The sequence below is a fragment of the Tripterygium wilfordii genome, chromosome 7 (assembly GCF_013401445.1).
Source record: "Tripterygium wilfordii isolate XIE 37 chromosome 7, ASM1340144v1, whole genome shotgun sequence".
Taxonomy (NCBI): domain Eukaryota; kingdom Viridiplantae; phylum Streptophyta; class Magnoliopsida; order Celastrales; family Celastraceae; genus Tripterygium; species Tripterygium wilfordii.
In genome coordinates, this window is record NC_052238.1 from 15,519,044 (window position 1) to 15,531,579 (window position 12,536).

The window sequence follows — 12,536 nt, forward strand, 5'->3', positions numbered from 1 at the left end:
TCCCGACCTCGGGTACTGTACTCCCTAAGTCCAAGTTGGGTCACTGAACCTGCATACAACTTTCACCATAGATAGGCAATCAAGGCCTGCCTAAGTGAGGACAGTTTCATTAAAACAAGACAGAGACAATTTCTGTTCACAAAGATTCAAAGCAAAGGTAGGTTGAGTGGTTTGGACCAGGGTAGTTTGGTTTCATTGAAGCTGCTTTAATGGAAAGGACATCCTAAACTATACAACCCAGAAGGCCAATCAATGATCAACTCAAATCACAGAAGTCTGAGCACTAAGAATGCTTTCACTCTTGTTGCTAAGATTCAAGGAAAATGTGAGAAAGAAAGTTACAATTACTCAAATGAACCTATGATCCACCATCACAATCATTTTCAACCAAGTAGATATATCCACTTACATTAGCAATACACAACATACCCCAAAAGCACAATCTCTTCCAATATCCAGTCATTTTGAGAAACAAAAATTGTAAGAGTAAACATTGGAGTGCAATTGTGATGTACAACACACCCTTCGGAGGATTATGTAGGAGTGTGGAGCTTCAATAAGTAAAAACTTTCCCAACTCTTCTTTAATAATTTCTAAAGTTTTAAAAGATAATCAAACAGTGGTCAATGCGTAAAATCGAGTTCAAACATTCAAATACAGAATAAACAGTAGGGAAACGAACCATCCATTTAAGTGTCATTTTCAATTTCCCCGACCTGCACCGGAATAACTGGAAAACATCTCAATCACAGGTCCTTAAAGAATCGAAGGTGATCTTCAAACGTCTCAGCATGCCGGATTTTGGCGATTGATCCATCATCTTCAACCTAAAAACAAGTATTTCAATGCCAAAAGATTAATTTTCTGTCAAGAAATTGTTCCGGTTCGGGAAACAAAACTACATCAATTCCTAAAACTAACAATCTTCAATGTGAAGCACTCGGAGTTTGGAAAGGGTGGGTTGGCGAACAAGATACAATGGATAAAGAGAGAGAGGAAAAATTCCAGCAAGTAACTAAATCGAATAGCTAGGCAAGTAATCAATCACTCTAGTTGCATTTGCATGGAAAATGTGAGGGAAGAGAGAAAGCTCCATACCCAGTACTCAGGGGGGCGCATCTTTAGATTGTACGTTGATGCCATGCTCATGCAGTAAGCGCCTGCGTCATGCACAACCAAGCCAGAGCCCTGCAAAGCAAAATTCTTGATTAGAGGCTGTGAGGAATTGTCCCAACTATCCCACCAAAAGGCCAAGCACATTACCTTTGCTGGGGTTAGAAGTTCTCTTTCCTTTCCCAAGAAATCTGCAGATTCGCAGACAGGTCCCACCACATCAAAAGTTGAAACTTCAGCATCTTCTGGCGCAGGAGATACCAGTTCAATGTGCTACAACCAAGAACTAACAAATCAATTTTGATCTATTTAGGGACAAAGCTATCAAAGAAACAGTGTAACATTCAGGCAGAATGTTAGAAGTCATTCATTAAAGACACAAATGATTACCAACACAATTTATTGCCTCCTAAACTATGAGAACATTGGGGAGTCGAATTCCAACAAGTGTGCAATGTAACGTTGTAACCATATTCCTCAAAAGGAAAGAGAAAAAAAGAGTAGCCAGGTAACATCAAATGAAAATCACTTCAGGTACTGGTAGAATCCACTGCCTCAGGTAACGACCAAGCCCAGCAAGAAAAGAACGTTTAGACAGTACTGCCCACATGAATGTTCACAAAGATAATCTGATAGATTCACTCTATGTTCCATTCTACCCAAAAAGGAAAAAACATACCTATCAAGTAATTAATAATTTAACTGACAACACTCGGACAGTTCACTTTAACAGCACATAAACTATGCTTTGAAGTACGCCTATGATGCAAAAAAAAAAGGAATAAAAAGGATCTGATAATGGCATGGAATTTCGAGTTTAGCAAAAAAATAAGAAGAAGAAGAAGAAGAATACAAGCATTCTTAACAATTAAAACACAAACACATTTATAAGGAACACTGGCAAGTGAAATTGCAAGTTGTTTAAGAAGCAAAAGAGAATAATACAAAAGTACGATATTATGATCACCAATAAAAACATTCTTGTCAGGTTTAGACATGATCAGGTTTTATTAGCAAAGCAGCTGATAAATTCAGGATACTCACTTGATAAGCATCATAAAGACTAGGACGAATGAGTTCAGCCATGCTACCATCAATCACAACAAAATTTTTCGTTCCATTAGTTTTGACTCCAGTAACACGGTTGACAAGGCAGCAAGTATTTGCAATGAGTGACCTCCCTGGTTCAATGATGAGATTGAGATCTCGTGAAAGGACCAATTCTCGAACCTATGCCAACCAAAAACGGGTAGATGTTCAAAGAATCTCTATATTGACTAAGTACAGGTCTGCCTGTGCATGTGGGATGATTTAAGCATTGCGAAAAAGATATTAAACATTGTGAAACTATTATCTCAGTGATTCAAATCCTTTAAGAATTCACTTTCCAAAATCAACATAGGCGTTACAATTATAAGTCCACTAGACATCCAAGAACGATAAATGAGTAATGTGTTGAAGCCTGAATAAATATCTTTTGAGAAAGAAGTCCTTGAATTGTATTTGGGCTTCCAAAGAGCTTTGCAATAGAGATGGAGACTAACAAAAGTATGCTATTCGTTATCTATCAAGAGTCATTATTTCTGTAATGACAAACTAAATAATGAGATCATGAACATGTGCACCAAATGCATTCATGCCAGAAACTATAAACCAAGATTTTGAATTATGATCCTCACAGTGTTAATGAGATCTCTAGGTGTGGGAAGCACAGCACCAGCATGATAATAATCTATGCCCAAACCACCTCCAATATTCAAGTAATCAATTTCAAAGCCCTGGGCTCGTATTTCGTCAATGTAGTTGACCATAAGAACTGCTGCATCCCTGAAAATGTCCACCTGAAACCCATGAAAAAGTGTTTGACCTTTAAAGTTAATATGATAAGCTTGCAAGCTAGAAAACTCACAGCTAACACAGGTACATAGGAAGCTGCACAGTTTAACAAGGCCCAGAGGCGAACAAAGTAACTAAATATAAGTATATTTTAACACTTCAAACTAACACCAATGAGTTAAGGGGCAACTTCCAGTCCATCTCGTAGAGTTCATAACTGTGAGCTCCTACTCACAAGTGAAAACATGTGTGTGTGTGTGTGTGTGTTTATATATATAATCATATACCCATATCTTACCTTGGTAATGGTTGAACCAAGATGGCAATGAGCCCCCACAAGCTTCAACTCATTGGGATGTGCCTTCACAGCATCCAGAAACCACTGCAGCTTCTCATTTCTAATCCCGAACTTAGAGTTCTTGTTGCCAGTAGCAACATAAGGGTGAACCTAAGATAATTTGTACACTAACATGAGAAGTATGTCAACATGTAAGACAATGAATTGAAATGTGGAAGCTTACACTGGAATGTTAGGAACCCAAAATATCAAGGAAAGGACAGACCGAGCTCCAAGTTTCAATTACCTATCATCCTGATTAAATTATTCAAAGATTCCTACAGTGTATGAACACCGTGGATAAATATATACATACAAATATGCATATATATCTGACATAGGTTTTCTTACCGTGGATTAAGAATCTAATCTAAATTAAGATGGGTAAGGTTGTGGAGTTTGAGAAAGTGATCAGAGGGATAATACCACGATAACGCTGATAGATATACATTAATTTTAGAGCACAGTGCTACATGGGCAATGAAGTTAGATTTTCCGACTATGGTATGTAAGAGATCATGAGGCGCAACGCTACTTTCTTGTCCCATGCCATCACAAATTTTTTTCCTGCCTGTAAATAGTTAATTAACAGGAAAACCATACACAATATCGTTAATGAGATGTCCACCAGACACCATCTAAGACAACCTTACCACAAAATAACTTATGAGTGCCCAAGAACATTTATAATACAAAAAAAAAAAAGTTTGAACTTAACTCATCCTAGAGCTCAACAAATTCACAAAGATTATGCTGTTCATCAAGCAACACTTATAACATCTTTATCATAGATTATTAAGCTAAAAATGACTACTAAGACAAAAGAAAACCCTAGCTTTTCCATCAACATGCAAATTAACATTCAAGATAATCTAACTCCCCCAAGCCTTTTGTAGTCCAACATTGATATATGTTATACTCAGGCTAAAACCTACCTGAGGATCCACATCCGGGTTGATTCGTAGTAAAACATTAACCTTCTTTCCGGCAATTTTTGCAGCTCCCACAATATTCTCCAAGTCAAATTCACTATCCACATTAACTAAAACACCTTCTTGGGCAGCCAAAACTAATTCCTCCAACAGTTTTCCATTTCCATTAAAAATACACCTGTTCAATGAAGCATTGAATTGAAACCATATAAGGCAAACCAAACAACTAGACAAGAAAAAATCAATCACCTTCTTGTAACAACAGCGAAAAATCAAATGCAAATGGATATATCCTGCGGAAGGAATGCTTAAATTCCAAATAAAGATTCCAGCATTGCTACTAAATTGCCCAAAGCTTGAAACTTGAAACATCACCTGGCCTAGGATGCAAAAACCTTATTGAGAAGTTACCAGAGGCAAGGCTCTGAATAAATTAAATACCTACATTTCATAGATGTATGATGTATTTCTATTAAAAGCAGGATGTTTCAACATGTTTATTCAGTTCAAACTAAAAAAGTGAAAAACAAATCCCGTCTCGCAAAAAAAAAAAACCCTATGTATCTGGGCAAAACAATGCCCGTGTGTACAAAAACCATACCTTTTAGGATCAAACCCGGCATGGAGAGCCAATCTCAGCTCATTCCCACTGACCAATACCGCACCAGAACCCAGTTGCCTCAAGTGCTCCAAGATCTTCAAATTGTTATTGGCCTTAATAGCGTAACCAATGATCGAGTTCAACCCCTCAAGAGCCTCCTCATAGGCCTCATAATTCCTAGTAATCTGGGGCTTACTGTACAAGTAGAACGGCCTTCTCTCAACAGTCTCCATGACATCTTCCACTTTAAGGCCCTCACAGTAAAGGTATCCATCTGAGGATTTGGTGAAGCAGTGTTGGAACGATGCCGTCTGTTGGGGGTTTTGGGTTTTTGTGCTTTCTTGTGAGAGGACTGCTTTGATACAGAGGAGAGACTTGGAGGGGATTTTGGTGTTTCTGAGTGGTAAAATGGAGATTCTGGAAAATGGGTTTTGGGTAAATTGGTGCTGCTGGTGTGTTAGGGTTTTCGGGAGGAAAGGAGAGTGAGACAGAAGATGGTTTGTAGCCGCCATTGATTGAGGTGGGACTCCTTGACTGGTGCAAGTGGACTGAATAGTACAAGGGGCTGACGTTGTCTTTATAGTGTAGTAAGCAAAAAATCCATTGAATTATGTGTTACTTAATTATATAAAATGACCATATTTTCAACATGTGCATAATACTCCCCGTTTTCTAAATTTTATTTTAAAAAAAACTGTGTCAAACCGAATCAATTCCCATATCAATTATCATAAAATATATGTTAATGAAAACTAACCAAAAAAAAAAAAAACCAACAATAACCTACTAATCGGTTACATCCATGTAAAAAAAAATAGAAAAAAACCTAAATCAAAAGGTTATGTCATTATCTTCCGGATGTGCACTAGGTAAACAGCTACATTTACGTCACTGAATTGTTTAGATGAGAATAAGAGATCTCACACACAATAGTTTATTCATCTCTATTGCCTCTACCTGAACATTATTCAAGCTTCAGCATTGCAAAGAAACCACAACAGCATCTCAAGGTAGTTTAATATGATCACATGAAGGTCTCTAAATTCCCAATAGAACTCATCAGTTAAAGTAATTACAAACGCAGTATTAAACTGAAACCATACACGTATTTTCAACAAACAACTCCTTGCATTAAGATTTCAAATCCCTCACAATCTGCAGGAAATTATGTTGTTTGAAATAGTAGATGTTCAATGACAAGATCAACAAGTGATCGTATGCCGGGCTCTCGGGGATGCAATGGCATTCCAGTTTCAAGCCAATTAGTCTTGGCCGTCTCTCTCCACTGAGCAAACATCTACCAGCAAAACTTCTTTTTCTGATGTGCAGTAAAAAAAAATGTTAGCCATATGTATCTTAAAGTTTTTATTACATATAAGGAAAAATATAAGTACATGTGAACATGTGGCCTAGGAAGTTGTAGAGTTGTAAGAGTACAACATATTATGTGAGGGATAAGTTCTACATACATCTTGCATGTACCAAACCCCGCTTCTACCGGGAGCATTGTGCACAAATGTTATTTACCTGTATAAATAAAATAAAGTAGATCAATCCACCTACCCGGAATTTGGCTTGTTCTTGACTGTCTATGTAAGCAAGCAGCTCTTCTTGCCTCATTAAAGCCTCATATAGTGCCTGCTCAGAAACAAGCACATAATTCAGTGGCTATAGCTATTGACAAATAAATGGTGAGTGAAGCTTTAGACCACGGATTGAACGGAAAACAAGAAATCAACAAATTAGGCTCAAAATAATTGTTATTATTGTTTCCCAATCAATCTTAAATGATGACAAGGATTAAGGCTTGGATAATGATGAAGATGGTGATTTCCTGAAACATAAATATAACCCAGGAATTACGAAACTGTACCTTTTTAGTAGCAATCAGCTCTGCTTCCAGACCATCAACACGGCAAATAGCAGCATTAAGCAACTCCTCCTTCTCGCAAGGCATCTCTGATGGCTTTGCTTGAAGTACATCAACTTTCTCCTCTAGTTCAGCAAACCTTTTCAGCACATTGGAAAGGAGTTCGGCCTCTGAAAATCCTGGAGTTGGTGAAGGGGGGCGGAATTCCTCCTGTGTTGTATCAGAGGCAGGTCCAGGAATAGTTTGTTCATGAGCTGAAGACGTTCCTGGAAGCTTCTTAGTGACACGGAATGACACTGTGCGGAAGAAAGTCAGAAGCATCATGAAGAAGGCCATTAGTGCTATAGCAATCCGAGCACGAATTCCTTCTGGAGTCTTTTGAGTATCTTGTGGGAAAACTATCCCTGCATTGACATAGCATTTTAGGCTAATCAAATGAACAAATCAAGAAGCTTTGAAGGCATCTGCATCCAGCACTGCAGAGTAGCATTACGCATATCTAGCAGAAGGCATAACCAATTATATGAAAATCATTTCAAACATGATGAGTAAATACATGGACTCAACTGTAACAATCTTAGGCTAATCTTGTGACATGAAGCCTTGTTGATTTGTCTGATTCTCCCAGGATGAAGAATGAGCAGAAATGACTCCATAAATTAGCTATAGAGATTGAGACAAAACAACTGTTGGATGGATAGACTTTGGCCCAGCAATGACTAACTCATCCAAAGAAAAAAGAGATAAAATGCAGTTCGGTAAATAAAAAAATGCTGGTATAAAATCAGGGGATCCAGGAACACGATCAAGTTATAAAGAGGGTTCCATATTTGTTTGGCACTGTTTAAGTAACATAACAATCGCAAGAAATAAGACACCTCATGATTTAAAGTAAATTATAAAAGCACGGGAAAAAAAAGAACAGACTTGCTAACCTTTGGAGGTAGAGGTCCTCTGGATGGGTGCCTGCTTTTTCCAACCAGCGTCAACCGGTTTGTCAACCATTGGGACATATTCATCATAGCCTGAGAAACTACCAGCATAGCTTGCCTTTCCAACTACCTTAGCCTGCAAAATCAAGAAATGAAATTGACGAAAAACTTGCACAAATATATGATTCATTTGAATGCCTATATGGAAATCACATCTTCTCTTGAATACTAGTGTTAAATAATTTTCTTTCCAAGTTATGTAAATAAAATATTGTGGTGAGATTCAACAGTTGGAGGAGAAAGACAAAATGCATGGTCAAATGGAGCAAAAGTGGCTCAACAAGAGTGCGTGCAACTTCAATCCCAAACTACAAAAAATGAACCAAAAGAAGTTCTATGTTCGACAATTCACAGAAAACAATTCCACATTCTAAAGCAGAACTCGAAAGAGTAAAAAGGCTCCTCAAGATCATAAACACATAATACTCCTCGAAGGTAATATTATCTGAAACATTCTCAATTTATCACTTTATTTCGAATTAATATGGAGAACATAATACGAGATTAAAACCTACCTCTTCACGAACAGGAGTCAACCGAAGATGTGAATAACTCCTCATTGCTTTTGGAGAAGCAATATCTTCTGCTTCGGATCCTGACTCAGCAGTGGAGGTATCACTACCTTTTAACTGCTTCAAGACAGTAACAAACACAATAATGTGACAATCTTGACAAGGAACAAACATGTAGATATAGGAACCCATAACATTCCGAAAGTCTTTTTTGAATGGCCAAAAGTAAAACTCAGGTGGTCTTACCTTTGGATACTGTGGCTTGGCATAAGCAACAACCTTCCCCTCACTGTTTAGAACTTTTACAACCTGCCTAGCACGTCGTGCTCCACCATGTAATACCATCTGCATTCAAATACATCAAACAATTGTTGCTTAGGTTTCCTGATTGTTCAATGGGGATTTAAACCCCTGTCTTTAGATACAAAGGAATACAACACAACAAAGGAAAGAGGGAGAAAGGAACAAATACCAAAATCTAACAGCTTGTTTTCAGCATCAGAAGGCAGAGCAACACTCTCACTATGTCAAGATTTTGATAGGACAAATATGAAATATGAAGTTTTACACATGCACTAAAGAGAGGCCATTTCTAAATTTTAGACCAATAACAACGATAGTGACAGAAAAGTAACCCTACAACTGCAACTTGAGAATTACAAAAGTCAGAAGATAACCTTCAATATTTCTGGATTTTTCCAAGGCCCTTTATCAGACTGAAGGCAACCTCCCTGATCAGCACAGGTACAAGTACCGCCTAGAAATTCTGGCAACTCACTTCATAGATTGCAAATTTGAAACACATTAGTGCAAGTATGACTTGAATAAATATAAAGACAGAAAATCTAGCAGAAATTGATAAAAGCATTCGCATCATACACAGATGGTATCCCAATTACCTAGCATCAATAATCTCAAGCAATTTGCTATGGTACTTGTTACCAAGAACCTAAATTAAGTCCAAACAAACAAATGCACATCAGTAAAAAAGAAAAGAAAAGAGAGACATCAAGCCCAACAAAGCCATAAACAATGTTCTGCAGTAAAGAAAGAAACCATTTTAGACTTACATGAATCTTGGAAGTTGTTTTGGGATCTAGAAAAGTCTTTATGGTATTCCAGAGAAGCCTAAATCCAGGACCAGCATTGATGATGAACATCTGAAAGAGAGTCTGCAGAATGTAAAAAAAAATCATGTCAGCTGTATGGTATTAGTTTATTTCCCTCTATATGTCAATAACACAAAAAGTGAAACAATTTACAGAGTATGCAATTTCAACAGTTTTATGATTACAAACCTCAGGGTAATTATCACCATCTATTTTCTGTAGCCGCATGATAAGTTCCCGTGCAGACTTAGTCAAGTTCTTTAAGCCCTAAAGAATCCCAAAAACAAAATGAAGTGCCACGTGATTAGTCATGCCACTTGCATCTATATTCACAGATGGTATCTACAGCACAGGGATTAAAAAAAAAAAAAAAAAAACACAACCCACCACGCCTTGAACATCTAAAATTGTTGTGCTTGAGTCAATATGCCTCTTTGCAGCAATGGTACAAGCCGGAAACTTCACAGCCATTGCCCTCTCAAACTCCTGCACATGGTATTTAATATATCGATCCATTGTCGTAACATGCATAAGCTTGTTTGGATCAACTTTCCCGAGTCTTTCAATGTAAATAGGCCTTCCCTCCTTATCCACGCCATGGTAACCATGTGGGTAATGCTTTACAACTTCAATCTTCTCTTGGAACTCAAAATCCTGGCACCATGAACATGGTATAAACACATGAAAAATGCAGGAAAAAAGAAGAAAGAAATTGCATCTAATAAATAAATAGACAAAAGGTCGAGCATCACAGCAATATTTGCAATCCTAGAATGTAGTTACCTCCTCAATAGTGTCAGTGCCAAACTCCTTCCTCCATTGAAGCATGTCAGCCCACATGTGCTTAGCTTTCTCAATATCAAACTTTCTCGCCTTCAAGAACCTGCAAGATGTTAAAGGCTTACAAAGGCTGCTGCTATGCAATCATAATGTTCATGACAAGATCGAGTTATTTCTGTAACTCTATTGACGATGGCAATGCCCATTACAATTATCATGAGTGAGAATGAAAAAGACCCCAAGACAAAAACGAAGAGGATATCAGTCATATTAGAAACTATTATAGTATTATACCAGTTTAATCTTACCATAAAACTAGACTTGAAATAAAGCAAATGTGTTTAATGTTTGAAAACCTACGTAATAATTGACAAGAATATTTCATCAGTAAAATAAGCAGATGAAAATTATCTGCCCTGGTTAATCATAATGGTGCTAAGTTCCCAACTGAAAATGGGGGGCCTCAAAAAACCAAAACATGGCTGTTTCTCTAATGAGGTGGTTTGTAATTATTACATCATAATGCAAAAAAAATCCAAAAATAAAGAACTCAGGCAAGTTGTTGTATGCATAAAAGTTCAGGGAAAAAAACGAAACAAAGATTGATAGACCTCAACATCATATGATAATCATCATGTCTTTCTAGCAGTAGCTCATCCATAAGCAATGTCCGTCGGAATGCATCAACCGCCTGCAGCTCCTCAATATCACGAATATCCTCAATTGAAACAGAGCTCACTCGGCCATCACTTTTTCTTCTGCTGCTCTTCTTCTTGAGAGAATGCTTGAATTTAGTAGACGCATTTATTGCCTTCTTTTTCAAAGATCCAATCCTTGTTCGCCTCTCGTCCTCTGAGTTCTCAAAGTCAGATTTTCTTTCTTTCCTTTCATCACTACCAGAGAAACCCTCAAAGCCTGTGATATATCAAAACATCAAATGATTGCAAAAATAACGAAGAACAGATGGTTGGTTAGCGATCTGGGCAATGGAACACGTGCTACAAACTACATTTTCAGTTCAATATCACATGCACTAAATTTCCAACGACATATTAACATATTTTACACCACTAAAAACTCAACTTTTATCAAGAAAAAGAAAAGGGCGGTGAAAATGTTCCAAAAGCTTCAAAAATCAAAACCTCTAAGAATTGTTTTCACAGAAATAAGAAATTATCACTAGAGAAAAATCCGACTAAATCATCAACAAAAAAAAAAAGAATAACAAAAACTGAAAGTTGAAGTGGATTCCAAAAAGACCTAAAATAATTAACCTAGAAACACAGTTCATGATTTCAAAGAAACTATGAGCTATGAGTTTTGTTATCAAGACACCGAAGGAAAAGTATCAAATAACTGAGGGCTGTCAAGCTGAGCGAAAGTAGTATTGATATGGAAAATATAAAATTAAGCCAGTACAAATTCCAAAATTGGTATCTCTCACTGCTGTAACCTAAACAAACTATCCCACTCAATTTAGTAGATCAGTTCTCCACGGCAAAGACGAAATGAAGCACTAGAATTGATGAGCAATGTAGCTCAAAAGCTTCATTCTTCCTCAATTACTCAAAATTATCAACTAAAAAACTGAATCCAAAAGTAAAACCCTAAAAAAATAGAATCAAAGCATTCAAGAACAACAACGCAATTCATATAAACAAAAAAAAAAATCCATCAAGCTTTCAGAGGACGAGGTCAACTCACAAGGCCTCGCGAAACGATCCAGCGGGCCTGACATATCGGAATTCGGCAAGAAAGCTGAAACTTTGTGGATAAATCCAGCTAATCAATCAACAAGACCGACAATGCAACAGCTTAGACCCTCTCAAAGCGCCTCGCATCCCAATCACAAAACCCCAACAGAAATCCTTGAATTCAAGCAAAATTAGGTTATACGAAGAAAAATAAATATTTACAAAAACAGAAAGGAATTGACAAAAATAAAATGTACCAGACGGAGAGAATAATATAATGTCGGTCACAGGGAAGATCAGGCGGACATTAATTCATCTGACACGAGAATTCCAACCGATCTGCGAATTTCTTTTCGTCTAACGGATATATGATAAAATCAGATTAAATTAAATAAATTAAATTCGCCGGATTAAACGACGGCGAAATTGGAGATCGGAGAGAGCGGGGGAAGTAAGGGTTTATAGGTGAATAGTTGGACGCCGAAAACGAGGAGTCTAGGGCCCATAGTCCAAGACTGTCGGGGTTGCCACGTGGCAGTCAAAAAGGGAGGATGCAGCAGAAAAGGAATCTGCCGGCGGTAGGTGTAAATATACTAAATAGTAGAGAGAGGACATAGAGGACGATGGTGGGGCTTTGTAATTGAGTAATGATGGGTCTGGTACTCTGGTTTTGTTTTATTTTTGTCTTTTTGCACATTACTCCAAAAAGAAACTTCTTTTCTGTTTTATTTAATTTAATTTAATTTCTCTCTGTTCTCTT

General features: G+C 37.4%; 2 protein-coding genes across 3 annotated transcripts; both read right to left on the minus strand.

Annotated features, from left to right (window-relative positions):
- Positions 1–426: 426 nt before the first annotated feature.
- Positions 427–5,363, minus strand: LOC120001964 (diaminopimelate decarboxylase 2, chloroplastic-like). The gene is made up of 8 exons (XM_038850494.1): positions 4,820–5,363; positions 4,222–4,396; positions 3,248–3,397; positions 2,793–2,954; positions 2,158–2,343; positions 1,264–1,386; positions 1,099–1,188; positions 427–827 (listed from the first exon to the last, which is right to left on the minus strand). The coding sequence occupies exons 1-8, from the start codon at positions 5,329–5,331 to the stop codon at positions 747–749; spliced, it is 1,479 nt and encodes a 492-aa protein (XP_038706422.1). The 5' UTR covers positions 5,332–5,363; the 3' UTR covers positions 427–746.
- A 382-nt stretch (positions 5,364–5,745) lies between these two features.
- LOC120001963 (phosphatidylinositol/phosphatidylcholine transfer protein SFH8-like) lies at positions 5,746–12,314 on the minus strand. 2 transcript variants are annotated; one of them, XM_038850491.1, is made up of 15 exons: positions 12,034–12,314; positions 11,787–11,950; positions 10,694–10,997; positions 10,086–10,185; positions 9,690–9,956; positions 9,492–9,569; positions 9,264–9,365; positions 9,093–9,142; positions 8,871–8,970; positions 8,440–8,538; positions 8,197–8,313; positions 7,625–7,757; positions 6,693–7,093; positions 6,383–6,457; positions 5,746–6,137 (listed from the first exon to the last, which is right to left on the minus strand). In XM_038850491.1, exons 2-15 carry the CDS (start codon positions 11,818–11,820, stop codon positions 6,117–6,119), a joined length of 1,881 nt encoding a protein of 626 aa, XP_038706419.1. In that variant the 5' UTR covers positions 11,821–11,950; positions 12,034–12,314; the 3' UTR covers positions 5,746–6,116. The 2 variants fall into 2 exon arrangements, with proteins under 2 accessions (XP_038706419.1, XP_038706420.1); XM_038850492.1 differs by having other exon boundaries at positions 8,197–8,310; positions 12,034–12,312.
- Positions 12,315–12,536: the final 222 nt, after the last annotated feature.